The 27,906-nt window shown below is 41.1% G+C and overlaps 2 protein-coding genes across 4 annotated transcripts; both read right to left on the reverse strand.

The window, feature by feature from the left end:
• Positions 1–569: 569 nt before the first annotated feature.
• Positions 570–3,080, reverse strand: pex11g (peroxisomal biogenesis factor 11 gamma). Its single transcript, XM_014149318.3, has 5 exons — positions 2,754–3,080; positions 2,382–2,573; positions 1,723–1,901; positions 1,317–1,376; positions 570–1,086 (listed from the first exon to the last, which is right to left on the reverse strand). Exons 1-5 carry the CDS (start codon positions 2,814–2,816, stop codon positions 864–866), a joined length of 717 nt encoding a protein of 238 aa, XP_014004793.1. The 5' UTR covers positions 2,817–3,080; the 3' UTR covers positions 570–863.
• A 221-nt stretch (positions 3,081–3,301) lies between these two features.
• Positions 3,302–25,463, reverse strand: si:ch73-40i7.2 (uncharacterized). Of its 3 annotated transcripts, none has more exons than XM_014149319.3 (16): positions 25,358–25,463; positions 22,979–23,630; positions 13,130–13,226; positions 12,858–12,967; positions 12,583–12,620; positions 12,407–12,444; positions 12,015–12,150; positions 11,063–11,225; positions 6,280–6,451; positions 6,150–6,169; positions 6,013–6,073; positions 5,596–5,659; positions 5,271–5,427; positions 5,067–5,100; positions 4,873–4,913; positions 3,302–3,572 (listed from the first exon to the last, which is right to left on the reverse strand). In XM_014149319.3, exons 1-16 carry the CDS (start codon positions 25,358–25,360, stop codon positions 3,529–3,531), a joined length of 1,830 nt encoding a protein of 609 aa, XP_014004794.1. In that variant the 5' UTR covers positions 25,361–25,463; the 3' UTR covers positions 3,302–3,528. The 3 variants fall into 3 exon arrangements, with proteins under 3 accessions (XP_014004794.1, XP_082818864.1, XP_082818863.1); XM_082962738.1 differs by having other exon boundaries at positions 3,302–4,317; XM_082962737.1 differs by having other exon boundaries at positions 3,302–4,338.
• Between the last annotated feature and the right edge of the window lie 2,443 nt (positions 25,464–27,906).

The following is a 27,906-nucleotide window of genomic DNA, read 5'->3' on the forward strand; positions in this document are numbered from 1 at the left end:
AAACAGCAGAAATACATTACGTAATTTAACTATTTTATTCTAGGAAAATTATGAACAAAAATTACAATTCATCACTGTTCACAGCAGCTGATATTTTCATTGTCGAGCCTGTTTCTGTGGTTAAAATAGCCACAAATGTTGTGTTGACATTGATTGGTTTTATGAACATTACCATAATGAAAGGGCAATTGCTACTCTGAAGTTATGATTATATTTTACAAAAAATTTGGTGCCAAAATGCCAAACAATTAATGTTACAGCAATATTGTTCATATCTATCATTCAGAATTCTGGAGAAAAAAAAAAATAAAAAAAAAAACAATCATTCATCCTGAAAGTTCTGTGGAGTAATAGGTTAATTCATTTAATTAAAATGTTGTAATAGATATTCTATATTTTTTCACTTCACATTCCATGGGTTTATGTGAGAAATTATGAGAATCATAACAGATAATTGGAGTGCCTAGCTAGGAGAAACAGTAGGCCAGCTGAACATGACTCAACTCAAGCACAGGCTGACAGAGCTTCCCATGTTTTACTGTATTCCTACTAGTAACAAGTCAACTTAAAACACATCTGAGCTATGTTCAACACCGCTGAACAGTTGGTAGGAGTTTAAAAACAGACAATAGTCAACTGTTGCATCTGGTTGTGGAGCTTTGTCAAGAAAAGAGAAACAAACTGTTAATTACCAACACTGGGCACAATGATGTCATCCAGAACAGGGTTTGATGTTGAATGTTCCCCAATTTTCAGTAGATTTTTCAACAAATGATATTGTCCACTAATGCTGATTGGGTTATCAAAATGTGTTAGTAAAAAAATAAAAAATAAAGATTGAAAGATTTGTCAAAGCAATAAGACTAGGCACTGACTGCTTGACTGGCACCCATCTGGATCAAGCCAATCAGGGATGATATGGTGCCCATAAGTCCAACTAGCCAATTGGGAAAGCGTCCTGCCCACAGGAAACCAGGGGGCATCCAATGAATGGCATTACTCAGATCTGCCATGCTGCTGAGAATACTGAGGACCTCCCCTTGCACCTGCCTCCGGAGCTGAGACCTGCTGGCAACAGTTCCCTCACTGGAGAGAGACAAATCAAACCCAAGATACATTTATATACACTCATTGGTTTAGCGACACATGTATCTAGTATCCTTACCTGAAATGTCCTCCCAATTGATGTGATGAATATGCATTGGGAACGCCAAGATTCCATCAATATATTTTACGCAATGGAACACAGTCATTGACACACACACACAGCCATTGAGACAGCACAAGTAAACTGATTCAGTATTGACCCGACTCACCTGTCGCCTCGTGTTGACTTCCTTAACTTCTTCCGCAGCAGCATGACAACCCTCATAGACCTAGAATGGGAAGTGTGTATGGTGAGTAAAACTGGCTTATAGCCATTCTACATGCCTCCCCACTATCACTGAGTGTTTCAAATCCTGTCCAAAGCAATAGGCTACATTCGAAGGAAAGCTCCATGCCAAAATCTGTACTGTAAGTATGCCAATGTAATCTCGTCCACCAGCCAGCTCCAAACTGAACCTCTCTACAGTAGAAATTGAGCCTGGGAACAAGGATAATAGCAACTTTCTTAGTACTTTGGTCATATGCCAAATAGGCTAGTAGCATTGTAACTTTCACTGATTGAGCGCCTCAGATTTGTTTTGTAGTATGAAACCATCAGCGGAGAAATAGTCTTACCTGAAAATGCCTAAAAGCAGAGATGCTCCCCAGAGTATACCGCTTAGTAGCCACCATTTGTCAGACTTAGCACTGATGATCTTGGCATCGGCAGCCCACGCTATATGTTCACAAGGGTAATACAATTGGTCAGCCACATTATTCAGCACAGACATCCAGCGCAGTGCAGAATCTTCATCCTGGAGAGAGGGAAATGCATGTCAATCTAAAGAAAGTGTCAATTCTATTGTAAGTCTCTGGCCCTCAATCTCTCACTACAGGAATCTGTCTTTAATTAGTTTAAATTGTGTGTTGACACTGACATGTTTTGATATTGAAGTGGGGCTATCGCCATGTCTTGAGACACAGGTGATGGCTGGCTATGTCATTTCAGAAACGTTTCATACAGGGCATTTCTGGTCATAGAAGTAAAGAAAATATATAATTTCATAACAGAAAGGTCCAATCCTATAGACCAGGGTTTCCCAAACTCAGTCCCCCAAGGGGTGCACATTTTGTTTTTTGACCTAGCACTGCACAGCTGATTCAAATAATCAACTAATCATCAAGCTTTGATCATTTGAATCAGCTGTGTAGTGTTGGGGCAAAAACCAAAACATGCACCCCTAGGGGTCCAGAGGACCGAGTTTGGGAAACGCTGCTATAGTCTCATTGCTCACCCCGGCTCCAAGACCATAGCTTTGTGAATATGTGAGCATGGAGAGGTCATCGAAGAGTCGAAGTACAGTCCGACAGTGGCTTAGCTGTGCAGAGAACAGTAGGAGGCTCTTTCCAAGCTGTGCGGATGACAGCCCTGGCTTCTCAGACAGAACCCCACCAACCAGCTGGGACCCATAGCACAGTGTCCTTATCTGCCCACAAATATCCCACATAACACAAGGCCATTCTATTAGAACGAATGTGGTGGTGTGCGTCTTCATTTAAATAGGGCAATGACTCAACATTTGTCATATTTAAAATGAAATAACTGAATGTAGTATGTATTCATACTACATCTGATTTCTTATTAAATGTTTTTGTGCGACACTTACCACTTTATCTCTTCCTCTGTACGACTCAAGCACATTCACAAGCGACTCCAAGGAATTCTGCATTATGTAAACACACTAGTAGCGGTCTGCAAGTCAGGTGCACACAGCTCTGTTCACTCGAATGGTAATCAAATTGATCCTGCCGGTGTTGACTGCAACGTCGAAGCAATGACCGTGCGTCAAAGTAACAAAGATCTGTAAATGCACGTGACAGATGTCATCTTTTTCAGCATGAAGGTCCATACGAAATTGTGTGATCTAGTACCAAAAACAGGTTTCCTCTACAATCTGTGACACAGAAAAAATGGTGTTGTACTTTGAACAGGAAGTGTTCAGTGATACATGTATCGATATTCAGGCAGTAGTAATAGATCACATATTCAAAGATGCAATGCCTTTGTGGAAAAACTGAAAAAGTGGGTAGCTTTTGGTAATAAATTCCATGGGAATGTCAATAACGTATCATCTTTTTAAATCCTTCTTCTAATTCTTGGGAGGATAATTATGTTGAGTACACTAATCAAATATTAATAATACACAAAATACAATTGACAAAAAAGTTTTTATTATTCAAACTCATCTCAAGAAGCCCAGCCACGAACAAAGCATAGTGTATTAAATAGTTCTACAAGCAAATTCGAGCAAACAACAATCATGCCATGATTGATTAAATTCTTAGGACATTTGTGTGTGTGTGTGTGTCTCCCTGGAAGACAAGTATTAAATTGTCAGTCCAGTACTGGTGATCCATGTTGGTCAGGAAAGGAAAAGAGTTTCAGTGGATTGTGTGATCATAGACATTGTCATTGTCATAGATATCTGTAAGGAGGAGAGAGGAGTTAAGAAAGGGGTTAACTCCTTGTACTTTTACTACTTTGCATATATACTAAACAAAACTATAAACGCAACATGCAACAATTTCAACGATTTTACGGAATTACAGTTCATATAAGCAAATCAGTCAATTGAAATAAATTCATTAGGTGATAATCTATGGATTTCACATGACTGAGCAGGGGTGCTTCCATGAGTGGGCATAGGCCCACCCACTTGGGAGCCAGGTCCAGCCAATCAGAATGAGTTTCCCCACAAAAGGGTGTTATTACAGACAGAATTACTCCTCAGTTTCACCCTTACAAAAAAAGATTACAGTTTTGAAACTGTAGTAAAGGTGCAGTAACTGCAGTCGACTGTGGTATTTTGGACGCAGTAACTGCAGAATAATTGCAGTGTACTGCAGTTGAATTGCAGTTGAACTGAAGTTATACTGCACTGTAACTGCAGTTACACTGCAAAATTACTGCAGTTAAAAAAACAGTGTTATTTTGGACGCAGTATTTTCCTGCATACTGCAGTCATATTGCACTCTAACTACAATTATACTGCAGTGTGCTGCAGTTATACTGCACTCTGACTGCAATCTTTTATCATAAGGGCATCAGCTGTCCGGGTGGCTGGTTTCAGATGATCCTGCAAGTGAAGAAGCCGGATGTGAAGGTCCTGGGCTGGCGTGGTTACACGTGGTCTGCGGTTGTGAGGCCGGTTGTACGTACTGCCAAATTCTCTAAAACAACGTTGGAGGCGGCTTATGGTAGAGAAATGAACATTAAATTCTGTGACAACAGCTCTGGTGCATATTCCTGCAGTCAGCATGCCAAATACACGATCCCTCAAAACTTGAGACATCTGTGGCATTGTGATGTGTGACACAACTGCACATTTTAGAGTGACCTTTTATTGTCCCCAGCACAAGGTGCACCTGTGTAATGATCATGCTGTTTGGTCAGCTTCTTGATATGCCACACCTGTCATGTGGATGCATTATTGTGGCAAAGTAGAAAGGCTCACTAACAGGGATGTAAACAGATTTGTGCACAAAATTGAAGAGAAATAAGCTTTTTGTGCGTATGGAACATTTCTGGGATCTTTCATTTCAGCTCATGAAACATGGGACCAACATTTTACATGTTGCATTTATATTTTTGTTCAGTATATATTACATGAGCTCATCTGGGGTCTGTGACTCCTGATGTTGTGTCCCAAAGCAAGATTCATATCACTTCAGAGTCAAAATATAAATGTATTTACAGTAAGCATAATTCATTGAAAAATAACTTACCATTAATATGATCAACATCATCGTAAACATCCTCCCCTTCCCTGAAAAGGAATATTGAAAACCATATTAACCAAAACATTATGACAGTTGTCAGCAGCAAATTATTATACCAGTGACTGACTAACAGTGACTATGGCTATTCTGAATCCATATTCTACCAATAATTGTGTTGAATAAATATATAAGAAACCTACGCCTGAAGAAGAACACCCCTGGGCACATATCCATCTGTGAGAGAAAGAAAATGAATGAACAATTAAAATAATGACACTCATGCTGACAAAAGTAATCAAAACAGGGAATTTTCTGCAATCTCTAATTGATTAGGCTGTAGCCTAATCAGATATACAACTGACTTTTACAGAAACTTTTCACAAGAGGGCGATCTATTCACATACATTTCCCCTGCTCATTGCGACACAGGGCTTTCTTGTCACTGGTGAGTTGAATTATCTCCAGGATCTCTCCTTGAACCACAGCTAGATCCTTCCCTCCTGCCTTCTTGATGCTTGCGTCAACCATCATGCAGTGTAACACCTTAATCGGTCCCTCAAACTGACAAAACAAAATAAAAGTTATGTTTATTTTTTCATATGACTTGGTAATGTCATATTATTAGGCGACTAGTGATTGTGCTTTCAGAGTAATGTGTGCACATGAATTGCGGTAAAAGCTATTTTTAACAGTTCAACAGATTTGCAAGAAGAACAAACTAAGATTTACCTTAAACTTTTTTCTGAACTCTTGTTCGTCTTTCTCCAGTTTCTTGCTCATTTTTGGATTTAGACTGGAACATAAAGACAAACATGTCCTTTTTTGTCTGATCACAAAAGTAGTTTTTGTCCTCTTTTAGTAGCCAACTTTCTTATTTATGCTTTCTTATTGTTAGCCATTAGCAACTACTTTATTTATATACAGTGCAATACATGCTCTATGCAACAGACAAGTTAAACTGTATACAAGCTTTGATTTTAATATTTTAAGTAAACATACAGGGAAAGTTGGCAAGCTATTAAAGCAACACCACACTATGAAAAACCCCAGACAGAGGAAGGCATTTGACTTACCGTACTCTCCTGTGTATCGGAAAAGTAAAACAAATTATAATAATATTTCAAAGATACTGTATATGAGGAATACCTTATTTCAGGAGGTGGAAGGGGGAAGTCATTGTTCATTCCTTGCACATCATCGTAGTCATCTTGAGAGAGAGAGTATAACATAAGCATACTACATGAACAACTTAATGGAAAATGGTCATTCACAGCTCCACTTACCTTCCTCCTGAGTCGTGCTGCTGTAAGAGAGAAACATATCAATTATATCAATCACTTGCATTCAGGTTACCCTGTTTCAATTACAGACAGAGTTGAAGTAACATGGTGTATTTGTGCTTGCGAGAGCTACCTGTTCATGTTATCTGAGGAGTCAACATCATAATAAATGTCATTGTCCTCAAAAGAGACGGGAGGTGGAGGTGGTGGTGGTGGCAGTGAGGGGTCAGGGGCTCTGGACAGTTTGAGTTTACGTTTCACTTCCTCATAGTCCACATCCACACATGTGTTAATGATGTAGCCATCTGCAAAGTAACACTTCATTACTGTTTTTTGGTAGCTTCAGGTACACGAAATGTGTGGTTTTCAGCATTGTCACAGCAAATATGGACCAAGTATAAAATATGGAACATATATGGAATTGTTTAGGGACAGATCAAAATTTACTGGAGTGGGGGGTGGGGCTTGTCCAACTCCAGGTGTCATAAGAAAATGTACCCCCTCCCTCCCCAATGTAAACTTTTTTTCCCCCTTCTACTGTAAACAAATATGCACACCCTCCCTCCTCATAAAATGAACTCTAAAATAATGATTACCACCACAAATAATAACTGTAGCAACCCTGTGTTTATGTGGATATTGACTTGACCACTTCAGCATGGTTTTGTAGCACAGTTGATGCCAAGCAGGGCTGCGGGCCAGAAGGTTGAGGGTTCGCTGACCACCACAGACGAGCTCACTCTCCCTGCCTGTCTCATTACACTATGATGAGAGCTGGCTGCAGACAATGATCAGCTAGGGGGAAATCACATTTCCAACATTTTGATGCTCCATTTATAATTAGGTTTCTGTGCCAATGCACCACACACAACCAATAAGCAACACATAACTGCATACCGATTACCGACTTCGAGCGCTTCATCATGGTTTGCATTTCAACACCACAATCAAATAGAGTATGTCAATCTCAACAAACAGATAATTCATCCCTCCCTTATCAGTATCGAAGGCTTGGCTTGACAATCTCAGAATGTCAATCAACTTTTTGGTGTTTTGTAACAGATGTCTCTTTCCATTCATCGAATGGCTGGGGCGCAGCTTGGATGCTTGAATGATATTAGAGTGGAGGGGATGAACATGCGCAGGCAGCCTACAGTACAAGAGACTTGAAGTAGCCTAATCAGATGAAAACATTGTGATTAGTTGTGTTCATGCCACTCATAAAAGGTGGTACATTTTAAAAGTTAAATTACAAATATTTTGGCTATATTGAAGGTTAGAGCTAGAGGTCGAGGAATAGCTCTCCGAGGCAGAACGTGTGTTTAGCTTTCCTGAATAACTGGGCATGCTGGGAGCATAGGCCTATGTGGCCACTTGGACGACTTGGGAGAATGATGACCCGCAACAGACAGTGCATCAGTATCAGAAGTAAAAATACAGCTAGACTGTCCAGAATTGATCCAAATGGAATGAAACATTGAAATAACAGGGCTTTTGCGCCATTATTGAAATTACATTTTCACTGCAGTTTACAGCCTAGAGTAGAATTGTACAGAATAATTTTTTTTATTTAAAAAATATATATATTTAGTCTTTATTTAACTAGGCAAGTCAGTTAAGAACAAATTCTTATTTACAATGACGGCCTACCCCAGCCAATCCCAGGCGACGCTGGGGCAATTTATCACCGCTCTTGTGAAACAGCCTGGAATCGCAACCAGGGTCCGTAATGACACCTCTAACACTCAGATGCAGTGCCTTATACCGCTGCGCCACTCAGGAGAATTGTACTAACTTAAGAATTATAATGCAATATTCTTTGCACTGCGGTGTTGTAGGCTATTCTAGGTACTAAGAAGGATAATTGTATTGTTCCCAAGGCAATATAAATGTCATTAACTGTAAAACGAATAAGTGAGGTGAGCCAGCAAAAAAAAAAGATATACAGTTGAAGTCGGAAGTTTACATACACCTTAGCCAAATACATTTAAACTCAGTTTTTCACATTTTTTCACAGTAAAAATTCCCTGTCTTAGGTCAGTTAGGATCAACACTTTATTTTAAGAATGTAAAATGTCAGAATAATAGCAGAGAGGATTATTTATTTCAGCTTTTATTTCTTTCATCACATTCCCAGTGGGTCAGAAGTTAACATACACCCAATTAGTATTTGGTAACATTGTCTTTAAATTGTTTAACTTGGGTCAAATGTTTCAGGTAGCCTTCCACAAGCTTCCCACAATAAGTTGGGTGAATTTTGGCCCATTCCTCCTGACAGGACGGGTGTAACTGAGTCAGGTTTGTAGGCCTTCTTGCTCGCACACGCTTTTTCAGTTCTGTCCACAAATTTTCAATGGGATTGAGGTCAGGGCTTTGTGATGGCCACTCCAATACCTTGATTTTGTTGTCCTTAAGCCATTTTGCCACAACTTTGGAAGTATGCTTGGGGTCATTGTCCATTTGGAAGACCCATTTGCAACCAATCTTTAACTTCCTGACTGATGTCTTGAGATTTTGCTTCAATGTATCCACATAATGTTTCTTCCTCATGATGCCATCTATTTTGTGAAGGGCACCAGTCCCTCCTTCAGCAAAGCACCCCCACAACATGATGCTGCCACCCCCGTGCTTCACGGTCGGGATGGTGTTCTTCGGCTTGCAAGTCTCCCCCTTTTTCCTCCGAACATAATGATGGTCATTATGGCCAAACAGTTCTATTTTTGTTTCATCACACCAGAGGACATTTCTCCAAAAAGTACAATCTTTGTCCCCATGTGCAATTGCAAACCATAGTCTGGCTTTTTATGACGGTTTTGGAGCAGTGGCTTCTTCCTTGCTGAGCTGCCTTTCAGGCTATGTCGATATAGGACTCGTTTTACTGTGGATATAGATACTTTTGTACCCGTTTCCTCCAGCATCTTCACAAGGTCCTTTGCTGTTGTTCTGGGATTGATTTGCACTTTTCACACCAAAGTACGTTAATCTCTAGGAGACAGAACGTGTCTCCTTCCTGAGCAGTATGACGACTGCGTGGTCCCATGGTGTTTATACTTGCGTACTATTGTTTATACAGATGAATGTGATACCTTCAGGTGTTTGGAAATTTTCCAAGTTGTTTAAAGGCACAGTCAACTTAGTGTATGTAACTTCTGACCCACTGGAATTGTGATACAGTGAATTATAAGTGAAATAATCTGTCTGTAAACAATTGTTGGAAAAATTACTTGTGTCATGCACAAAATAGATGTCCTAACCGACTTGCCAAACTATAGTTTGTTAACAAGAAATTTGTGGAGTGGTTGAAAAACGAGTTTTAATGACTCCAACCTAAGTGTAGGTAAACTTCCGACTTCAACTGTATATATAGAATAAAATAAAAGTTGAACGTTCAAATCAACTTAAAGCATCTACAAAATGAGTTTTGCAGCGACACAGTTCGAAAGGAAGTCTACAGCTGAATTGTTTCCTTTTACTGTTTGTGATTCACAAATGATTATTCCCATAATTTGATGAACCGTGATTTAACCGAACCCCCAACTACTACAATGGCGAAGCACATAATTCGGTTAGTGAAAAATTATTGTTAAAAATAATCGATTCATATGAATTAAAGGAATCACTATTTTAGTTTTCACTATTTTGAGAAACGTGAAGAGGGAATCCGTTATACAGTAAATTAAATTTGTAGTCTAAACAAGATCAATAAGATCGTTTTTTGAGCTACGTGTCTCCTATCAGCTATTCCTCTATGTTCTTGTGGATTTATATGGAAAATGTGTGCAGATTTGAATGATTTTATGTGTGGTATGATTGCTAGTTAACCTATTACAGATCTGAGCAAATTATCCACCTACCACTATTGTCACTATGTATAAATGGGCAAGATAGAGTTGACTGTATACTTGGGGCACAGAAAAGCATAGTGCTTAAGGGAAGTACCAAAACACCTTGATAAGGGAGGTGCATGCAAGCAGATGAGGAAATGTGGTATATGATGTGCAAGTAGAGATACTGGGGTGCAAAAGAGCAAATAAATAACAATATGGGGATGAGGTAGTTGGGTGGGCTATTTTATAGGTGGGCTGTGTACAGGTGCAGTGATCAGTAAGCTGCTCTGACAGCTGATGCTTAAAGTTAGTGAAGGAGATATAAGTCTCCAGCTTCAGTGACTTTTGCAATTCGTTCCAGTCATTGGCAGCAGAGAACTGGAAGGAAAGGCGGCCAAAGAGGTGTTGGCTTTGGGGATGACTAGTGAAATATACCTGCTGGAGCACGTGCTACGGGTGGGAGTTGCTATGGTGACCAGTGAGCTGAGATAAGGCAGGGCTTTACCTAGCAAAGACTTAGATGACCTGGAGCCAGAGGGTTTGGCAACGGATATGTAGCGAGGGCCAGCCAACGAGAGCATACAGGTCGTAGTGGTGGGTAGTATATGGGTCTTTGGTGACAAAACGGATGGCACTGTGATAGACTACATCCAATTTGCTGAGTAGAGTGTTGGAGGCTATTTTATAAATGACATCGCCGAAGTCAAGGATCGGTAGGATAGTCAGTTTTACGAGGGTATGTTTGGCAGCATGAGTGAAGGATGCTTTGTTGCGAAATAGGAAGCTAGGAATAGGAATTCTAGATTTAATTTTGGATTGGAGATTCTTAATGTGAGTCTGGAAGGAGAATTTACAGTCTAACCAGACACCTAAGTATTTGTATAGTAAAACCTGCAAAATGGGGATTGTAAACAAGCAAAAATATATACTACCGTTCCCTGTGCCCATTAAAAAAATCACATAACCCTCCCCAAATCAAAAAAAATAAATTTTACAACCCCCCCCCCCCATAATTTGGACCAGCCACCTCACCCCATTAAATTTAGAACCGTCCCTTAGTTCTATAGAACTTAACAGTGTTTTACTTACAGGTGCCAGTCTGTGTGCGAGCTAGCCACATGCCCCCAGGATTGTTCTTAACCCGTAAGATCTCCACGCTGTCTCCCTGCCGAACAGTTAGATCCTGCTTGCCCCCCTGCCAGTCATGTCGAACCCTGGCCATATGAATGACCTCTATGTGCCCAGTCCCCAGCTGTGGAAGGGTACAAACAAACACAGAAGGTTGTAAAGTGGTGTTTTTAGACTGCAGAGATGAATGAGATTTATGTTCTGCATGTGATATTGCATTACAGTATTTCTATATTTGGCAAAACACCATATGTAAAAGGCTCACAGAGATGTATTACAGGTGTGTTCCAGAATTCCCAACCTGGTCTCAGACGTAACATAGTAAACGTAAATCCGGGACACTTAAATTAGTATGATATGTTACGTTTGGTATGGTTACATAAGACAGATGGCTAATTAAGGCTTAACTTAACTTTTTAACTACTTACTACTTTTTAGCTTTGCATTTACTTAGCATGTTAGCTAACCCTAACACTAACCTTAACCCTTTTAGCTAACGCTTCCCCTAACCCTAACCTTAACCCTTTAACCTAACTTCTAAACTTAACCCTAACCTTCACCTTAATTAACCCCTAGCCTAGCCAGCTAGCTAACGTTTGCCACCTAGCTAGAATTCGTAACATATCATATGTTTTGCAAATTCGTAATATATTGTACATTTTGCAAATGTAATATGAATTGTAATTTGCAACATATATATAAATACATATAAATACATACCATACGAAACGTAACATATCATACTAAATGGAGTGTCTTGGATTTACATACAGAATAATGAGAAATGCTCTGAGACCAGGCTGCAGCACCATATCCAAAACACTGGTATCAAATGTAGCAAGTGTGTTATGACAAACATTACTGTTTGGGGGGATTTATGGATTTGTTCGCGCATGGAAATGTGGCATATCACCTTGAATTTCTTTCTGTATTTGTTTTCCCTTTCCAGTATTTCCTTTTGCTCTTTCCTCTCCTGCTCTTTCTGCCGCCTCAACTCTTTCTGTTTATTCTTATCAGAACTTGTGGTTTTCACCTCCTCTTGGTTGCCTCTGAGATGGCAAAAGACAGAGACATTAACGGGTCAGTGATTATTTGAAGTGGACAGCTATTACGCTTATATAAACATGTTTTAACAGATATGTGAGTATCCAAGTGTTTTTTTTATTATTAGCCTTGTGATATTGGCTGTTTAAAGTATGCTATGCCAGACATTGAGTTGTCTACTTGTAAGACAAGCATAAACCCAATATATCACGTACTGTATGTAGGCAGGGGATCAAAGTTGTATTTCAATACTATACTTACTTATCAATCATATCATAGACCTCACTTTCATCGCTCCCCTGCAGCCAGGAATAAGAACATAGATGTCATGAAAAGCATGTGTATCAAGAACAGTATTTCAGAAGTAATTCAAAAGCAGTGTTCTGCACTGATGGTCACTGATGGTAAACATGAATTCTGTTTTCCTATTCTTTCACCTTATCTATTTGTGAAGAACTATTTTCATTCCAGGAGTCTGTAGGTGAAATAGCAGAAAATATAATTCATGACATGCATGAACAAGTGATGAACATGTAAAATACATACATTATGGGATGATGGATTGAGAAACTATATGTGTATATAATTCAAGCTTTCACATAAATCATACATTCACGATTTAAGAGTCATCATGATTCAGCCCTAAATTCACAATAGCTAGTGAATCTCTTGCATGTGTTCATGGTAATATAGTAGTTATTTTCAGACATACCACTTTTGTCCCAGCTCCCTGGGTGTTTTGGGTTTGGGGGAGGGGGAGGTGGTTTTACATATAGGCCTAGGCCTATGTCATCATATTCCCCCTGGTCATCCTCGGAATGTCTAACGAGACAACAGGAATCAGAGGGAAAAAATACTTACGTGAAAAATGTGGCTTTTTTGTTCCTGCAAATCCAGTTGCCTACAGAGTAATCACAATTTGTGTTCATACTATCACTCAACATTTAACACTCAACACTTGACATTTCAAGTGAGCACACTTACACAGGGATACACTGCCGTGGTAGGCTGCTGGGCTTGGTTGGGAGTCTTGAGGGGCCAGACAGACTGACTATTCCTGGAAGAGACTTACTGCTGCCACCTGAGGAAAAGAAACAACCTGCACTGTAGGTCTACAGTAGGTCTTCACCAACTAATTCAATATTAACATATATATTGAAGGGCAATGCTCTGCACCAGCAGCAGCAGTCTGAGAATGTCTTTTGATCATTCATTTCTTACAGAAGATACTGTTCCGCATGTATACAGTAGGTAATTCAAAAATACTTTTTAGAGAGAGACGTGTTGAGGTTTTAACTGGTAACTAGATAAGGCACACTGCATATTATACAGGTTGCAAGTGAACAGATACCTTTCTTGTGTCATTATGGTGCTTACTGTAAGTCCGTACATGTATTCAAATAGAATAGACACTGGCTGGAATGCGGTTTTAACCAACCATCATCAAGGATTAAACCCACCCATTGTATAAATGTATTCAAAACAGTCAGTTTTCCATTTTACACTTGTACGGAAGGGGGGCTTTTTCAAAGGAAATTAAGGCCTAGATTGTCAGACCCACACTAGCCGACACCCACATAATGGTTGTTTTGGCGGTGTCAGAGGTGGAACTGCATTAGAGCTGTCAAATCCAGAAGCGGCTCCCGGCATTATACCTAAAGCGGAAATTGCCATTGGCTGCATGAAGTCGCATTAAGAGAAATGCCATGCAGCCTTGTTTACAAGTTCGAACAGTGGAATATGAGATGTAATTACTCCTCGATTAGGCTGATAGAAATCCTCATTATTTAGTTTAAAGATTTTCAATTTGGGTGTCATTATTTGTATATAGCCTACACTTTCTAGTTCTAATACGATTGGGACGGTGTGGCTTTGTGACACTGGCCACACGAGCAGACGCTTGTCACGATTTCCGCCGAAGTCGGCCCCTCTCCTTGTTCGGGCGGCGTTCGGCGGTCGACGTCACCGGCTTACTAGTCACCACCGATCTATGTTTCCCTGTTCGTTTTGTTTTGTCTTAATTATACACACCTGTTTTCAATTCCCTGATTATGTTTCTTATTTAACCCTCTGCTTCCCTTTCTGTCTTGTCCGTGATTGTTCATGTTTAGTGGTTGTTGGAGGTGTTTCTCCCAAACCTGTTATTTTGCTGTGGGAGAATTTTCGATTGTGGTTTTTGAGTAAACACGTTTGTTTGCACTTATCCCTGTGTCCTGCGCCTGACTCCGCTACTTCTCCAAACGAAAGCGTTACAACGCTGTGATTCGACAGCTCTATAGCAGTTACACCTAGCCTGGCTGACGCAACCCAGGTCACTCACAGCGCAGGGAGAGCTGTGACCACATTGGTCTGGAAAGGAGGCTGTTTGCTAATGCAATATTTGCTCAGAAATTGTGCGATGGGTTAAATTGGTTCTCTCAAATATGTTTTTTCCCTGGGGGTTTGAAGTGTGTGTGTGGCTGTGCATGTGGGTGTTTGATTGAGATAGACACAGAGGAAACCCAACACAGCCCCTTTCCTTATCGACACATTGTGCCAACAACATCAAGGAGTCATACCAGACTCTGGTCAGGAGGACTTCGGGAATTACAGTGCGTTCAGAAAGTATTCACACCCCTTGACTTTTTCCCACATTCTGTTGCGTTACAAAGTGGGATTAAAATTGATTTAATTAAAAAAAATTGTCAACGATCCACACAAAATACTATAATGTCAAAGTGGAAGAAAAATTCTAACATTTAAAGGAAATGTTTATGGAAAATAAAACAGTAATATACAGTATCTTTATTAGATAAGTATTCAACCCCCTGAGTCAATACATGTTACAATCACCTGTGGCAGCGATTACAGCTGTGAGTGTTTCTGGCTAAGTCTCTAGGAGTTTTACACACCTGGATTGTACAATGTTTGCCCATTATTATTAAAAAAATTCTTCAAGCTGTCAAGTAAGTTGTTGATCCTTGTTAGAAAGTATTTTTGAAGTCTTGCCATAGATTTTCAAACCGATTTGTCAAAACTGTAACTAAGCCACTCTGGAACATTCAATGTCATCTTGGTAAGCAACTCCAGTGTAGATTTGGCCTTGTTTTTAGGTTATTGTCCTGCTGAAAGGTGAATTTGTCTCCCAGTGTCTGTTGGATTTTGCCTGTGATTAGCTCTGTTCCATTTATTTTTATCCAAAAAGTATTTTTCTTAAAAAAAAATCCCTAGTCCTTGCAGATGAAAAGCATACCCATAACATGATGCAGCCACCACCATGCTTGAAAATATGAAGCGTGGTACTCACTGTACTGTTGTGTTTGATTGTCCCTAAACATATCGCTTTGTATTCAGGAAAAAATGTACTTTCTTTGCTACATTTTTTGCAGCATTATTTAAGCGACTTGCTGCAAACAGGATGCATGTTTTGGAATATTTTTATTCTGTTACAGGCTTCCTTCTTTTCACTCTATCATTTAGGTTAGTATTGTGGAGTAACAAAACTAACTTGCCTGTATCTTTGTCGTGACTGGGTGTATTGATACACCACCCAAAGCCTAATTAATAACTTCACCATGCTCAAAGGGATATTTTTTATTACACATCTACCAATTCGTTCCTTTCTTTGTGAGGTATTGAAAAACCTCCCGGATCTCTGTGGTTGAATCTGTGCTTGAAATTCACTACTCGATGAGGTAGTCATTCAAAAATCATGTTAACCACTATTATTGAACACAGTCCATGTCACGTCCTGACCCTTGGAAGAGGTCATTTTCCATAGTAGAGTGGTCAGGGCGTGACAGGTGGTTGTTTTGGGTGGTTTTGGGTTTTCTGTTTATATGTGGACTTTTTCTAGATTTCTATTTCTATGTTTTGTTTTCTATGTTTTGGCCGGGTATGGTTTCCAATCAGAGGCAGGTGTCTATCGTTGTCTCTGATTGGAAGCCATACTTAGGCAGCCTGTTTTTCCTTTGGGTTTTGTGGGTAGTTATTTTCCGTTTAGTTGTAAGTATCTGACGGAACTGTCTGCTGTCATTTTTTGTTTAATTTGTAAAGTGTTCATTCTTTTGCATTAAACGACAAGATGAACATATTCCACGCTGCACCTTGGTCTACTCATTTTGACGCCTGTGACAGTCCATGCAATTTACAATGTGATTTGTTAAGCACATTTTTACTCCTTGAAATAAATTCATTAGGCCCTAATCTATGGATTTCACTTGACTGGGAATACAGATATGTAACTGTTGGTCACAGACACCTTAGGGGTGTGGATCAGAAAACCAATTAGTATCTGGTGTAACCACCATTTGCCTCATGCAGTGCAACACATCTCCTTCACATAGAATTGATCTATCTGTTGATTGTGGCCTGTGGAATGTTGTACCACTCCTCTTCAATGGCTGTGCGAAGTTTCCGGATATTGGCAGGAACTGGAACACACTGTTGTGCAAGTCGATCCACAGCATCCCAAACATGCTCAACGGGTGACATGTCTAGTGAGTAGGCAGGCCAGAACTGAGACATTTTAAGCTACGAGGAATTGTCATATCAAATTTTATTGGTCACATACACATGGTTAGCAGATGTTATTGTGAGTGTAGCGAAATGCTTGTAAATTGTGTACAGATATTTGCGACATGGAGCTGTGCATTATCATGCTGAAACATGAAATGATGGCGGCAGATGAATGGCAAGACAATGGGACTCAGGATCTCTTCACGGTATCTCTGTGCATTCAAATTGCAATTGATAAAATGCAATTGCATTTGTTGTCCGTAGCACCCGTCAGTAATTGCTAATAACCCATCTGCAACCGCTGATAAAGTGAAAATCTGAGGCCTGCACCCAACCCTAACCTGCAAATACAGAACAAATGCGCTATAAGCTACAGTCAGACAGCAGAACGATTTTCTGACAGGGGGTGCAGGATTTTTTGTTGCCTGATTTAAATATGTTTCTGCTTATAATTTCTGACATTTTGGTAAGCTATTTGTTAGTCAACTTGTCTATAATTAGACACAGTTAGATTATTTTTTGTCATTATATTATATGACAGAGACCAATAAGGACAAATTGTCTGGGGTAGTGGTCTCAGGAGAACGCTGTGACATCACAATGGGACTAGGTGGCGTTATGCTGATGCTGGAGGGGTGTGATGTTCTATTGAGGGAATCGTGTGTGTCCCCAAATGGCATTCTATTACCTAATATAGTGCAATACTACAAAAGGTGTGCACTATATAGGGAAAAGGGTGTAATTGTCACGTTCTGACCAGTAAAGGGGTTATTTGTTACTGTAGTTTGGTCAGGACGTGGCAGGGGGTGTTTGTTTTATGTGGTTCGGGGTTTGTTGGGCTATGTGTTTATGTAGATGGGTGTTTGTTTAGAGTGTTCTGGGGTTTTGGTTAATGTTCTATGTTAGTATATTTCTATGTTCTAGTCTTTCTATTTCTATGTTTAGTTGATGGGGTTGACCTTCAATTGGAAGCAGCTGCTCTTCATTGCTTCTAATTGAAGGTCTTATTTAAGAGGGGTGTTTTTGTCATGGGATTTGTGGGTAGTTGTCTCCTTGTTCAGTGTCTGAGCACATGACAGGACTGTTGGTGTCGTTCGTTGTGTTTGTATACGTGTTTGGTTTTTCCTTCTTTTCACCAATTAAAGAAGATGAGTATACACATTCCCAATGCACCTTGGTCTACTCCATACGATGACAAGCGTTACAGAATTTCCCACCACCAACGGACCAAGCAGCGGGGGAAGGAGCAGCAGAGGAACTATGTGGACTACAAGGAATCATGGACATGGGAGGAAATTCTGGACGGGGCTGGACCATGGCACCAGGCTGGTGAATACCGTCGCCCACCGGAGGAGATAGAGGCAGCCAAGGCGGAGCGGCGGCGGTATGAGGCTTTATACGTGCCGATTGGGAAGCACGAGAGGCACCCCCAAGATTTTTTTTTTGGGGGGGCACACGGGTAGTTTGGCTGGGCCAAGGGTGAGCCCTAAGCCAACTCCCCGTGCTTATTATGGGGAGCATATGGAGTGGAGAGCGCCGGAGTATGCGGAAGTGCGCACGATCTCGCCCATGCGCACGCACAGTCCGGTGCTAGCGATCCCAGCCCCTCGCAAGTGCCGTGCTAGAGTAGGCATCCAGCCTGGAAGGAGGATGCCTGCACAGCGCATCTGGCCACCGGTGCGCCTCCTAGGCCCAGGCTATCCTACGCCTGCTCTATGCACGGCAACCATCAGGCCTCTGCACAGCCCAGTTCGCCCTGTGCCAGCACTCCGCTCGTGCAGGGCTGCTATTACCATCCAGCCAGGACGGGTTGTGCAGGGGGTGCGCTCCAGACATCCAGTGCTTACCCATGGCCCGGTGTATCCAGTTCCTGCTCCTCGCACTAGCCTTGGGGTGCGTGTCTCCAGTCTGGTACCTCCACTACCAACCCCACGCACCAGGCCTCCAGTGCGTCAGCCCAGTCCTGCTCCTCGCACTAGCCCTGTGGTGCGTGTCCTTAGTCTTGCGTGTCCTAAGCCAGCCCCACGCATCAGGCCTTCAGTGCGCAGTCCCCGTCCAGAGCTTCCGGCAACAGTGCCTCGTCCAGAGCTTCCGGCAACAGTGCCTCGTCCAGAACTTCCGGCGACATTGCCCCGTAGAGAGACGGCCCACAGTCCGGAGCCAGCAGAGACGGCCCACAGTCCGGAGTCGCCCTACAGTCCGGAATCGGCGCAGCGAGAGTCGCCCTACAGTCCGGAATCGGCGCAGCGAGAGTCGCCCTTCAGCCCGAGGTCTCCAGCGACGCGCATCAGCCCGAGGTCTTCAGCGATGCGCCATAGCCCAGTGACTTCGGGAGGGGTAATATGTAATGGGTATTTAGCGGGGGTGGACAGGTTAGGTTGGGGAGTAAGGCCGGAGCCTGATCCACCTCCATAGTAGGTGGGTTGGGGAGGGGGGGGGTGTAGCACAAGAACCGTCGGTGACGGTGGCCACCCTCCCTTCCCTCCCTTTAGTTTGGGTTTATTTTTTGGGGGGGTTATTTTTGTGTTTTTTGTTTAAGGTGCACACGGGGTCTGCACCTTTGGGGGGGGTTAGGGTTAGGGCAGCTGCTCTTCATTGCTTCTAATTGAAGGTCTTATTTAAGAGGGGTGTTTTTGTCATGGGATTTGTGGGTAGTTGTCTCCTTGTTCAGTGTCTGAGCACATGACAGGACTGTTGGTGTCGTTCGTTGTGTTTGTATACGTGTTTGGTTTTTCCTTCTTTTCACCAATTAAAGAAGATGAGTATACACGTTCCCGCTGCACCTTGGTCCAATCATTACGACACCCATTACAGTAATTTATGACATAACAATTGAGTGCATTTGATTTAGGCTTAATTTTGGCACACTACAATGATACACTCCGTTCATAGTGTTTCACTTGATTTAGAACTTGTCCCATTTGGAATATAGAATGAATGTTACACTCAGTCCATACTTCGTGAGCCAAATTGCATGCACCCATTGAACTGAAGTTACATTGGCTTTATCCAAAATGGCAATCGATTCCCTATATTGTGCACTAGTCAAAAGTAGTGATATGGTGCCCTTTCCGACGCAGACATTGACTGACCGAGGGCTCCGGAGTGGCGCAGCGGTCTAAGACACTGCATCTCAGTGCTAGAGGCATCACTACAGACCCTGGTGTGATTCCAGGCTGTATCACAACCGGCAGTGATTGGGAGTCCCGTAGGGTGGCGCCCAATTGGCCCAGCATTGTTAGGGTTTGGCCGGGGTAGGCCATCATTGTAAATAAGAATTTGTTCTTAACTGGCTTGCCTAGTTAAATAAGAAAGATATATATGTCGTCCTAGAAGACTAAATAAACCCTTGCTCAACAGAATAATGTCATAGATCAATAGAATTAATGCTTCAATATAGTTGTCATCGGTAAAGTTTTCAGTCATCTTTCACGGAGCAAAGACGTTTAGGGACTGGGGAGAAAATACAGTAACACAAAAAAAAAACTAACAGGAAAGATTTCCTGTGCAAAGTGTCTAAATGATATCAGTTTGACTGGTTGTAAGGGAAAAAAAGTCAAAACGACCCATCTGATAAGATTTCAGTTAATCTTCGATGCATATTTTATGTGGTTAAAATACTATAAGCTTTTATGATGAAGACTGCACCTCTACAGATGGTATCTAATTGAGCATTGCATTCTCTCAAGATGCATAAATAAATAAATCATATTTCTCCACTCCTGTTCCCAAGTCCAAATTTTGTCTACTTTTGGTGTATCGTTTTACTGCAAGAAATGCTTAATTATGCAGGAGTTATTATTAAGGCTATGTGAGAGGTTATAGACCTACAGTCAGTGTCCAGATTTAAGTTTCCATTTACCCAATCTAAACAGTAGGCTACAGTTCCCTTGACATGCCATAGGCCTATTAAATAGTCCACAAATGTTGAAGTCTCGTCTTGTGACTGTCGAATTTGTATAGTGCCTCACAATCATCACACATAACATAACAGGTGTTGTGCCGAAAATCTCCTCCCTGACAGAATTCCTCCCCCCTTTGCGTTCTTCATTGCTGCGACTTGCTTGCTAGTTGAGATTTCTGCTCTTCACTCCGTTGTCAGTTTAGCCTACATTTCACTGACCTTAGTAGCAGAAAGCATTTTTGTCTGCAGTTCAGTTTGGATATTTGTTTCAAGTGTATGTGGCGGTTCTAACTTGTATGGCGCCCTGGGCGAACCCCCCTTCAGCGTCCGCGCCCGCCCACAACCGGGGCCACCCCCGGCAAGATGCGGTCCTGGGCGGCTGCCCATGTCGCCCGTACCTAAATCCGCTACTGAATTTTGTATTCGTCTATAAATAAATCTCTTTGCCAAAATTCGTCATCTCTCTCATGTCTTATTCGACTAGTATTTTTGAAAGTGTAATGATAATAATTCAGCCATAATTGTTTTCCTCCCTCTATGTTTAATATAACACACATACATTAATTATTCATTTTGGTTGCCTATCCTGACGTGAAGTTTGTTCTGTAGAAAGTATTTGACTCTGATGTGTGTCACAGAAAGTATTTAACTCTAGCCACAAAATTAAGGAAATTAGAGGGGGGGGGGGGGATTCTGGCAGGGGGGAGATTTTCGGCACAACACCGGCACTGCTATCATCCTCTTCTACCACTTCCCAACATATTTTCCAAACATGACTTCTCTGGCCCTCCCTACTCTTTATTTTCAACTCTCCTTTTGCAGCTTTTGTCTTATTGCATTAAACTTCGACAATGTCCTTTTTTTACCTCCCTGGTTGATGTTAACTTTTTCTGCCTGTTCCCAAAAACCATTATTTGTCGATTGGCTGAGTAGGCTATTTGGCGAGTGTACCGTTAAGCCCTAAAGTTTAGATTTACACCATGCCCAAACCAGACGTGTGCCTGCGTACGCGTGCACCATTGTGCTCAAATTGATTTTGTCCCCCCACACCAAAGATCAGGACACACAGGTTGAAATATCAAAACAAACTATGAACCAATTATATTAATTTGGGGACAGCTCGAAAGAATTAAAAGTTTAAGGCATTTTAGCTAGCTTACAGTTGCTAGCTAATTTGTCCTGGGATATACACATTGAGTTGTTATTTTACCTGAAATGCACAAGGTCCTCTACTCCGACAATTAATCCACACATAAAACGGTCAACCGAATCGTTTCTAGTCATCTCTCCTCTTTCCAGGCTTTTTCTTCTTTGGATTTTATAAGGCGATTGGCAACTAATTTTCATAAGGTATATTACCATAACTGACCTCAGTTCATTTTTCAATCACCCACGTGGGTATAAGCAATGAGGAGATTGCACGTGGGTATATGCTTCTATAAGCCAATGAGGAGATTGGAGAGACAGGACTTGCAGCGCATTCCGTGCCACAAATAGAATCAACTTTGATTTTAGTGCCTGGCAATGCAGTCGCTCGTTGGCGCGAAGCAACCGGTGTGGTCAGAATGTTATACACTAATACCCTATAGCCTAAAATAATGAACGACAAACCTCAATGTAGCTTATATAAATTGCACAATAATTATATATTTGTTGATTTTTTTAAAGGTATTGTTTCTCTTTATTCAACCAGCCCACCACCCACCCTTCAGCCAATATTCAATGACCCCTAAACCCATCCGCCCCGTGGATATAACCGTGGGGACTGCGGGTTATGAGTCAACCCGCGCACGCTACTGCCCATACCATAACCCCACCGCCACCATTTTTTTAACAATGTTGAAACCTCTGCAAACCGCTCACCCACAAGACGCCATACAATTGAAACCGGGATTCATCCGTGAAGAGCACACTTCTCCAGCGTGCCAGTGGCCACCGAAGGTGAGCATTTACCCGCTGAAATCGGTTACAATGCTGAACTGCAGTCAGGTCGACCCTGGTGAGACTGTAATGATCATGTTGTTTAATCAGCTTCTTGATATGCCACACCTGTGAGGTGGGTGGATTAACTTGGCAAAGGAGAAATGCTCACTAACAGGGATGTGAACACATTTGTGCACTAAATTTGAGAGAAATAAGCCCTTTGTACATATGGAACATTTCTGGGATCTTTTATTTCAGCTTATGAAACATGGGACCAACACTTTACATGTTGCGTATATATTTTTGTTCAGTATAATCTCAAATGTTCTTCTAACAAAATTCCACTTTGACATTATGGGGTATTGCGTGTAGATCACAATCAATTTAAAAAGCAGGCTGTAAAAAGTAAAGGGGTGTGAATACTTTCTGAAGGCACTGTAGGTGTTAGCCAAACTAAGTTACACCTGCGCCGGTGACCGCTTGATCTGATCTAGGCCCAAGCTGCTTACCTTCAGTCTTCCTTAACCCTGGGTGCCCTGCAAGGTGTGGTGCCCTGGTGTTTCTCTGATGGGCCTGCAGGTTGACGTGGGGGGGTCGTCTGGGCTTTATGGGTCTGGGGCCCTCAGAGGGCAGGGTCCTTCTCAGGGGGGTTACCTCTGTCAGACTCCTCTGGCTGGGTAGGGAGGGTGGCGCTGGCTTGGAAGAGGCGGTGGGTACTCCCTTGTGCGTTAGCATCATATTCTGCAAGCGCTCTCCTGTGACCCTCACCTTCTCTAGCCTGTCAGTGTCTGAGGGTGGGGGTAGAGGTCGGGGCAGCTCCTTGGTGGCTCCATGGGGGCGGTGTGATGGTGGAGGGCGGGGGAAGACACCATGAGGCTTGGGGATGGTGGATATGCCCTCCAGTTCAGCCCTTACAGGTCGTGGTGGTAGTCTCTGAAGGTCGGGTGTGGAGCTTGATCCAGAAAGTAGTGGTGTGGGAACCATAGGCATCAGTTTATGTCGGACCCCTCCATTTGCTGTAACACCGGCATCTGCCAACAACTGGCCTCCTCTACCAAATCCTGGCAGTGGAGATTTTGGAGAAGTACTATCTTGGCTACTTGCCATGTCAGCCTTGGCATGGAACCTGGCCCTCAATGCACGAACATCCACACTCTCCCCCTGACACAGATACAGCAAGGTGAGAATGCGGCTCAGTTTGTAAGCAGGAAGTTAGCAGAATAGCAAAAACAAGTGCAACCACCCCCACACGGATTTCTTTCTTCACACACCAACACTGAGGCATCATTCGAATGAGGGAATGCACACGTCAAATCACTAGCGGTTCCTGATCCTAGCATCATTACTGCCACTAAAGGACACTATAGGCTCAATAAATTACTTGCTCTGACCAATATAAAGTCTCTCTCAAGCACCAGAGTGAAAACTCAGGTACAAGTCTTTCTGAATGTGCTACTATCAGAGAAAGCTGATAAAACTGAAAGCTATTATTTTCTTTGAGACACAGAGAGATATTTCAATAGATGTGTGAATAGTGTTCTCTGAGGCACATTTGACATGTTAGGTGCAACCAAACCAAATGTCACATGCAAGTGAAACTACCAAAGAGCCAGTAAGGGAAGATGTTCTGAGATAGAGGTCATGGCACAGTAATCAATTAGGTCAGATTGTCACAGACAGTGCACTTTTATGATCAATGCTACTTCTCTGAAAAGTTTAGAAAAACCCACACTCAAAAATCATTACTTCAAGAGCAAAGATCTTTGCTGAATAAAGAGTTAAAAGAATAATACAATGAAGAGAAACAGGAAGTAACTACAACCACACACCTATTCACCTCGTGTATCACTCTGCAATGGTTACCATAGAAAATGCAGTAGCAGTCATAAATGGGCCAATGAGGTGCATGCTTTGCTAGAGATATTTTTCTTGTGACACACAGAGGAAATAAGAAAGACCTGTCTGTGGACCACAACAGATGGAGCCTATCTGGCATTGTTCTCAAGCACTTGCTTACTCAAAACAGAACTGCATGCCCTTTAACATGATCATTGCCTCCAGAACTTTCCAAAATTGTCTGAAAGAGTTCACATGAGTTATTAACATATAGTTTGTTTATGGCATAGGTTAAAGGAAAATGTGATACCAAATAACAAAACACAGATTAAACAAATATCTAATCTAATAGGAGAGAAGGTGTGTGGATCCATTGTGTGTGGTATGCTGAATGTTAATAATTAACTGGTTATAACAGTGATCAATAATTCCTCTCATCACTGACTGAACCACCACTTCTTACACAGAGAAATAACAACCAATCAAATAGCTTGAGTGCAATGTTTAAATGATCAACTTGAGACATTTACAAACTGAAAATATTATTTGCAGACTATATCCTGATGATCAATTCAAACTAGTCCCTTGAAATAACATTATTCAAGACATTATTTCGTTTTTTAGGTACTTAAATCTAGGCTAATTCTCTTCACATCGTCAGCATTTAAGTTTGTACATTTTCGTTGAATCTAAACAAAAATGTATTAACATTTTTGAATTGGAGAACAGTGAAATCAATCATGTCCAGTCTAATAAGTGATTATTGTGTCTCATAAGAGTAGATGTGAAAGTCACTCTTCAACCAAAATGAGATTGGGGTTGAACATATGGTTTATAGATGCTCGAGCCATTGACATTTCATTTCACGCATGTATTTGTAGAAGCGCAAAAAATGCGACCTCAAATAAGAAACGCGACCTGTTAGAGAATACGGGCTACAAAACATGTCATAGACAGTAAACGATTGTTATAGCCTATATATATGCTGTTTAATATTCATCCTTTGCATGTTTTTCCTGTGTCGTTTCATCAATATTTAAGTGATACTTTACCATCTTTATCCGTTTGGAGTTTAACTTAAATGTAGATGTAAATGAAGTGGTCCATGTTGAACTGTGTCATTCAAGGATGCTGCGCGACACTGTTCCGTCTGTTACACAACGGATATCTCCAATGCTAAATCAGGAAATAGGTGGGGCGGGTGACAAGAGTTCATTTATATCACGGTAAAAATGTGAATCTGAAGGTTAATTATAGGCTATGGATTTTTATTATGAAATGCATGTGATACACAACAGTCATTTATTTGAATGACTGTCTTTTGACTTGATTACCATTTACGAAGCTTCTGTTCTTTTAGAAACACTTTTTTTTGTAGGCCTAATACCATTTAATCAAAATTGGAGATGAGATACTCATAAATGTATTTCACCTTCATTACTAGATTAAAAAAAATCTGACAAACATGATTTATGAGCACTCATCATGCGTCATTATGAGATCCACAGCGTGCATGGATTTCACTTTCTGGAACATAAACAACCACTTTACCTTGTTTACATAAATGGACAAAATATAAAATTCACATTTCTCAGAATTGTAAACAAGTTCGGCTATGAGATCCCTCCAAAACGAAAGCATTTTAATGTAATTTTCATACAGCTTACTTATTCAGCTAATAAGCTCATTCACAAAAAGTTGTACAGACTACTGAACAACCTACAAATAGAATTGCCGTTGAGCTGAAATTCACAAATGTACAACATGATCAAAAAGCAATGTAAAACCGTACGCTAGTAAACAGATTCATACCAACAGTCTATAATGGTCCGTGTACAGTATATCGAGGAAGTATTTATCCTACATTTACCAGGATGACAGAATCATTTCACCGCTCATTATCCTATCATGTAATTATGCTACTAAGTATTGGAAAGCCAATGCCAAGCACACAGACATGAAGATAACAGCATTAGCTCATCCCTGGGCTGGTTTGTTGTTGGAGGTGGGAGAGACCGGCTTCTGCTGGAGTCCCTCTGCCCCGTAGGGCGTGTAGTTGAGGGCAGAGGTTGGATAGCTCTTTGTGTTCGGAAAAATAAGATTGGATTCTCGTGTGGCTCGGTTGGTAGAGCATGGCTCATGCAACGCCAGGATTGTTGGTTCGATTACCACGGTAGATCAATACGAAAAGTCCATAGATGTAGTTTTAATTACTGTAAGTCGCTGTAGTATAAAATGTTCAATTGAGTCGAGTATTGCACTGTGCATATGAACCAGAACGTAATTATTGTCCGCTTACCAACTGGGACATAGCTTAACACGTATGTCAGTGAAGCAGATTGTTTGGTCTGGATGGAAATTCACATTTCAAATTCGTAAGAACGGGACCAAGGCGCAGCGTGTGTAGAGTTCCACATCTTTATTCCAAAGTGAAACTACAAGCAAAAACAAATAAATCAAATAAACGAACAACTAAACGTGACTAGATGGTGCACAAACACAAAACAATATCCCACAAACACCGGTGGAAAAAATAGCCACTTAAATATGATCCCCAATTAGAGACAACGATTACCAGCTGCCTGTAATTGGGAATCATACGGAACACCAACCTAGAAAATATAAACTAGAACACAACATAGAAATATTAAACTAGACTACCCCCTAGTCACGCCCTGACCTACTACACCATAGAGAAACAAGGGCTCTCTATAGTCAGGACGTGACACAATGATATAAAACTTGTATAATTCCAACATTCCTTGAATATAGGTTATGTTGAAGTGTAGTCCCAACGTGGCCTTAAAGGCAGCAAATATTATCATTAGAATATCCCTTTTCTATTATTTTTTATTTTACCTTTATTTTACCAGGAAGTGCTCATTGAGATTTGAAATCTCTTTTTCAAGAGTGTCCTGGCCAAGATAGGCAGCACCAAGTCATCACACAATTAGACAAAAACTACAGGTAATCTAGTAAAACAAACATAGAATTCACAGGAGTTTAACAAAATCATAAAACAGAAAATTAAAAACATTGACAAGGTCAAGCAATCAGCCTCAAAATCCTTCATCAATGATTTAAAAAAAAACAAGTTCCCATGAAAGTTATGTCAAACTATAGGATACTTGCCAAATTTTGACCTTCATTGCACTACACTTTATTACGGGGGATAGGTTCAGTACATGTCATTGCATTCTGTATCAGAAAGTAGGCTGGCTCTCTCTTAAATTTTGAAGAATAATGCACTGCTCTCTTTTTGTTTATGAAGCCCTCTTGTTCAAACTTCCGCCATCCCTTAGGTCTCCACTGAGTTAGTTAGATCTGTCTCCACTGAGTTATGGAGATCTGCATTTAGTTTTTTTGCGCCTTACTTGTAGAATGATCTCCAGAACACTGTAAGGTTGGATGTTTTGGTTCCATTAGGGCAGTTCAGAAGGCTGGTTGATTACTTTTTTAAACTGAGGAATGTGTTTGTTTTTCATGATCGTGTTTTGTAAGATGCTTTTCTGAATATTGTATGTTTTTAATAATAATAATTTAGTGGGTGCTTATATCTGTCTATTTCACATATGTAGAACTGTGTATTAATACACTTGTC

The sequence above is a fragment of the Salmo salar genome, chromosome 16 (genome assembly GCF_965601325.2).
Source record: "Salmo salar chromosome 16, fSalSal1, whole genome shotgun sequence".
Taxonomy (NCBI): Eukaryota; Metazoa; Chordata; class Actinopteri; order Salmoniformes; family Salmonidae; genus Salmo; species Salmo salar.

What these genes read in the sequence shown, in the direction of transcription:
- si:ch73-40i7.2 (XM_082962737.1), bottom strand. An exon ending in AATACAGAAAGAAATTCAAG is followed by an intron (nt 11,226 to 12,014) that starts GTGATATGCCAC and finishes ACCCTTCCACAG; the next exon opens with CTGGGGACTGGGCACATAGA. An exon ending in TCGCACACAGACTGGCACCT is followed by an intron (nt 6,452 to 11,062) that starts GTAAGTAAAACA and finishes GTTACTTTGCAG; the next exon opens with ATGGCTACATCATTAACACA.
- pex11g (XM_014149318.3), bottom strand. Translation starts at nt 2,816, where the DNA reads ATGCAGAATTCCTTGGAGTCGCTTGTGAATGTGCTTGAGTCGTACAGA. An exon ending in ACAGAGGAAGAGATAAAGTG is followed by an intron (nt 2,574 to 2,753) that starts GTAAGTGTCGCA and finishes ATTTGTGGGCAG; the next exon opens with ATAAGGACACTGTGCTATGG. An exon ending in CTGCTTTTAGGCATTTTCAG is followed by an intron (nt 1,377 to 1,722) that starts GTAAGACTATTT and finishes TTCCCATTCTAG; the next exon opens with GTCTATGAGGGTTGTCATGC.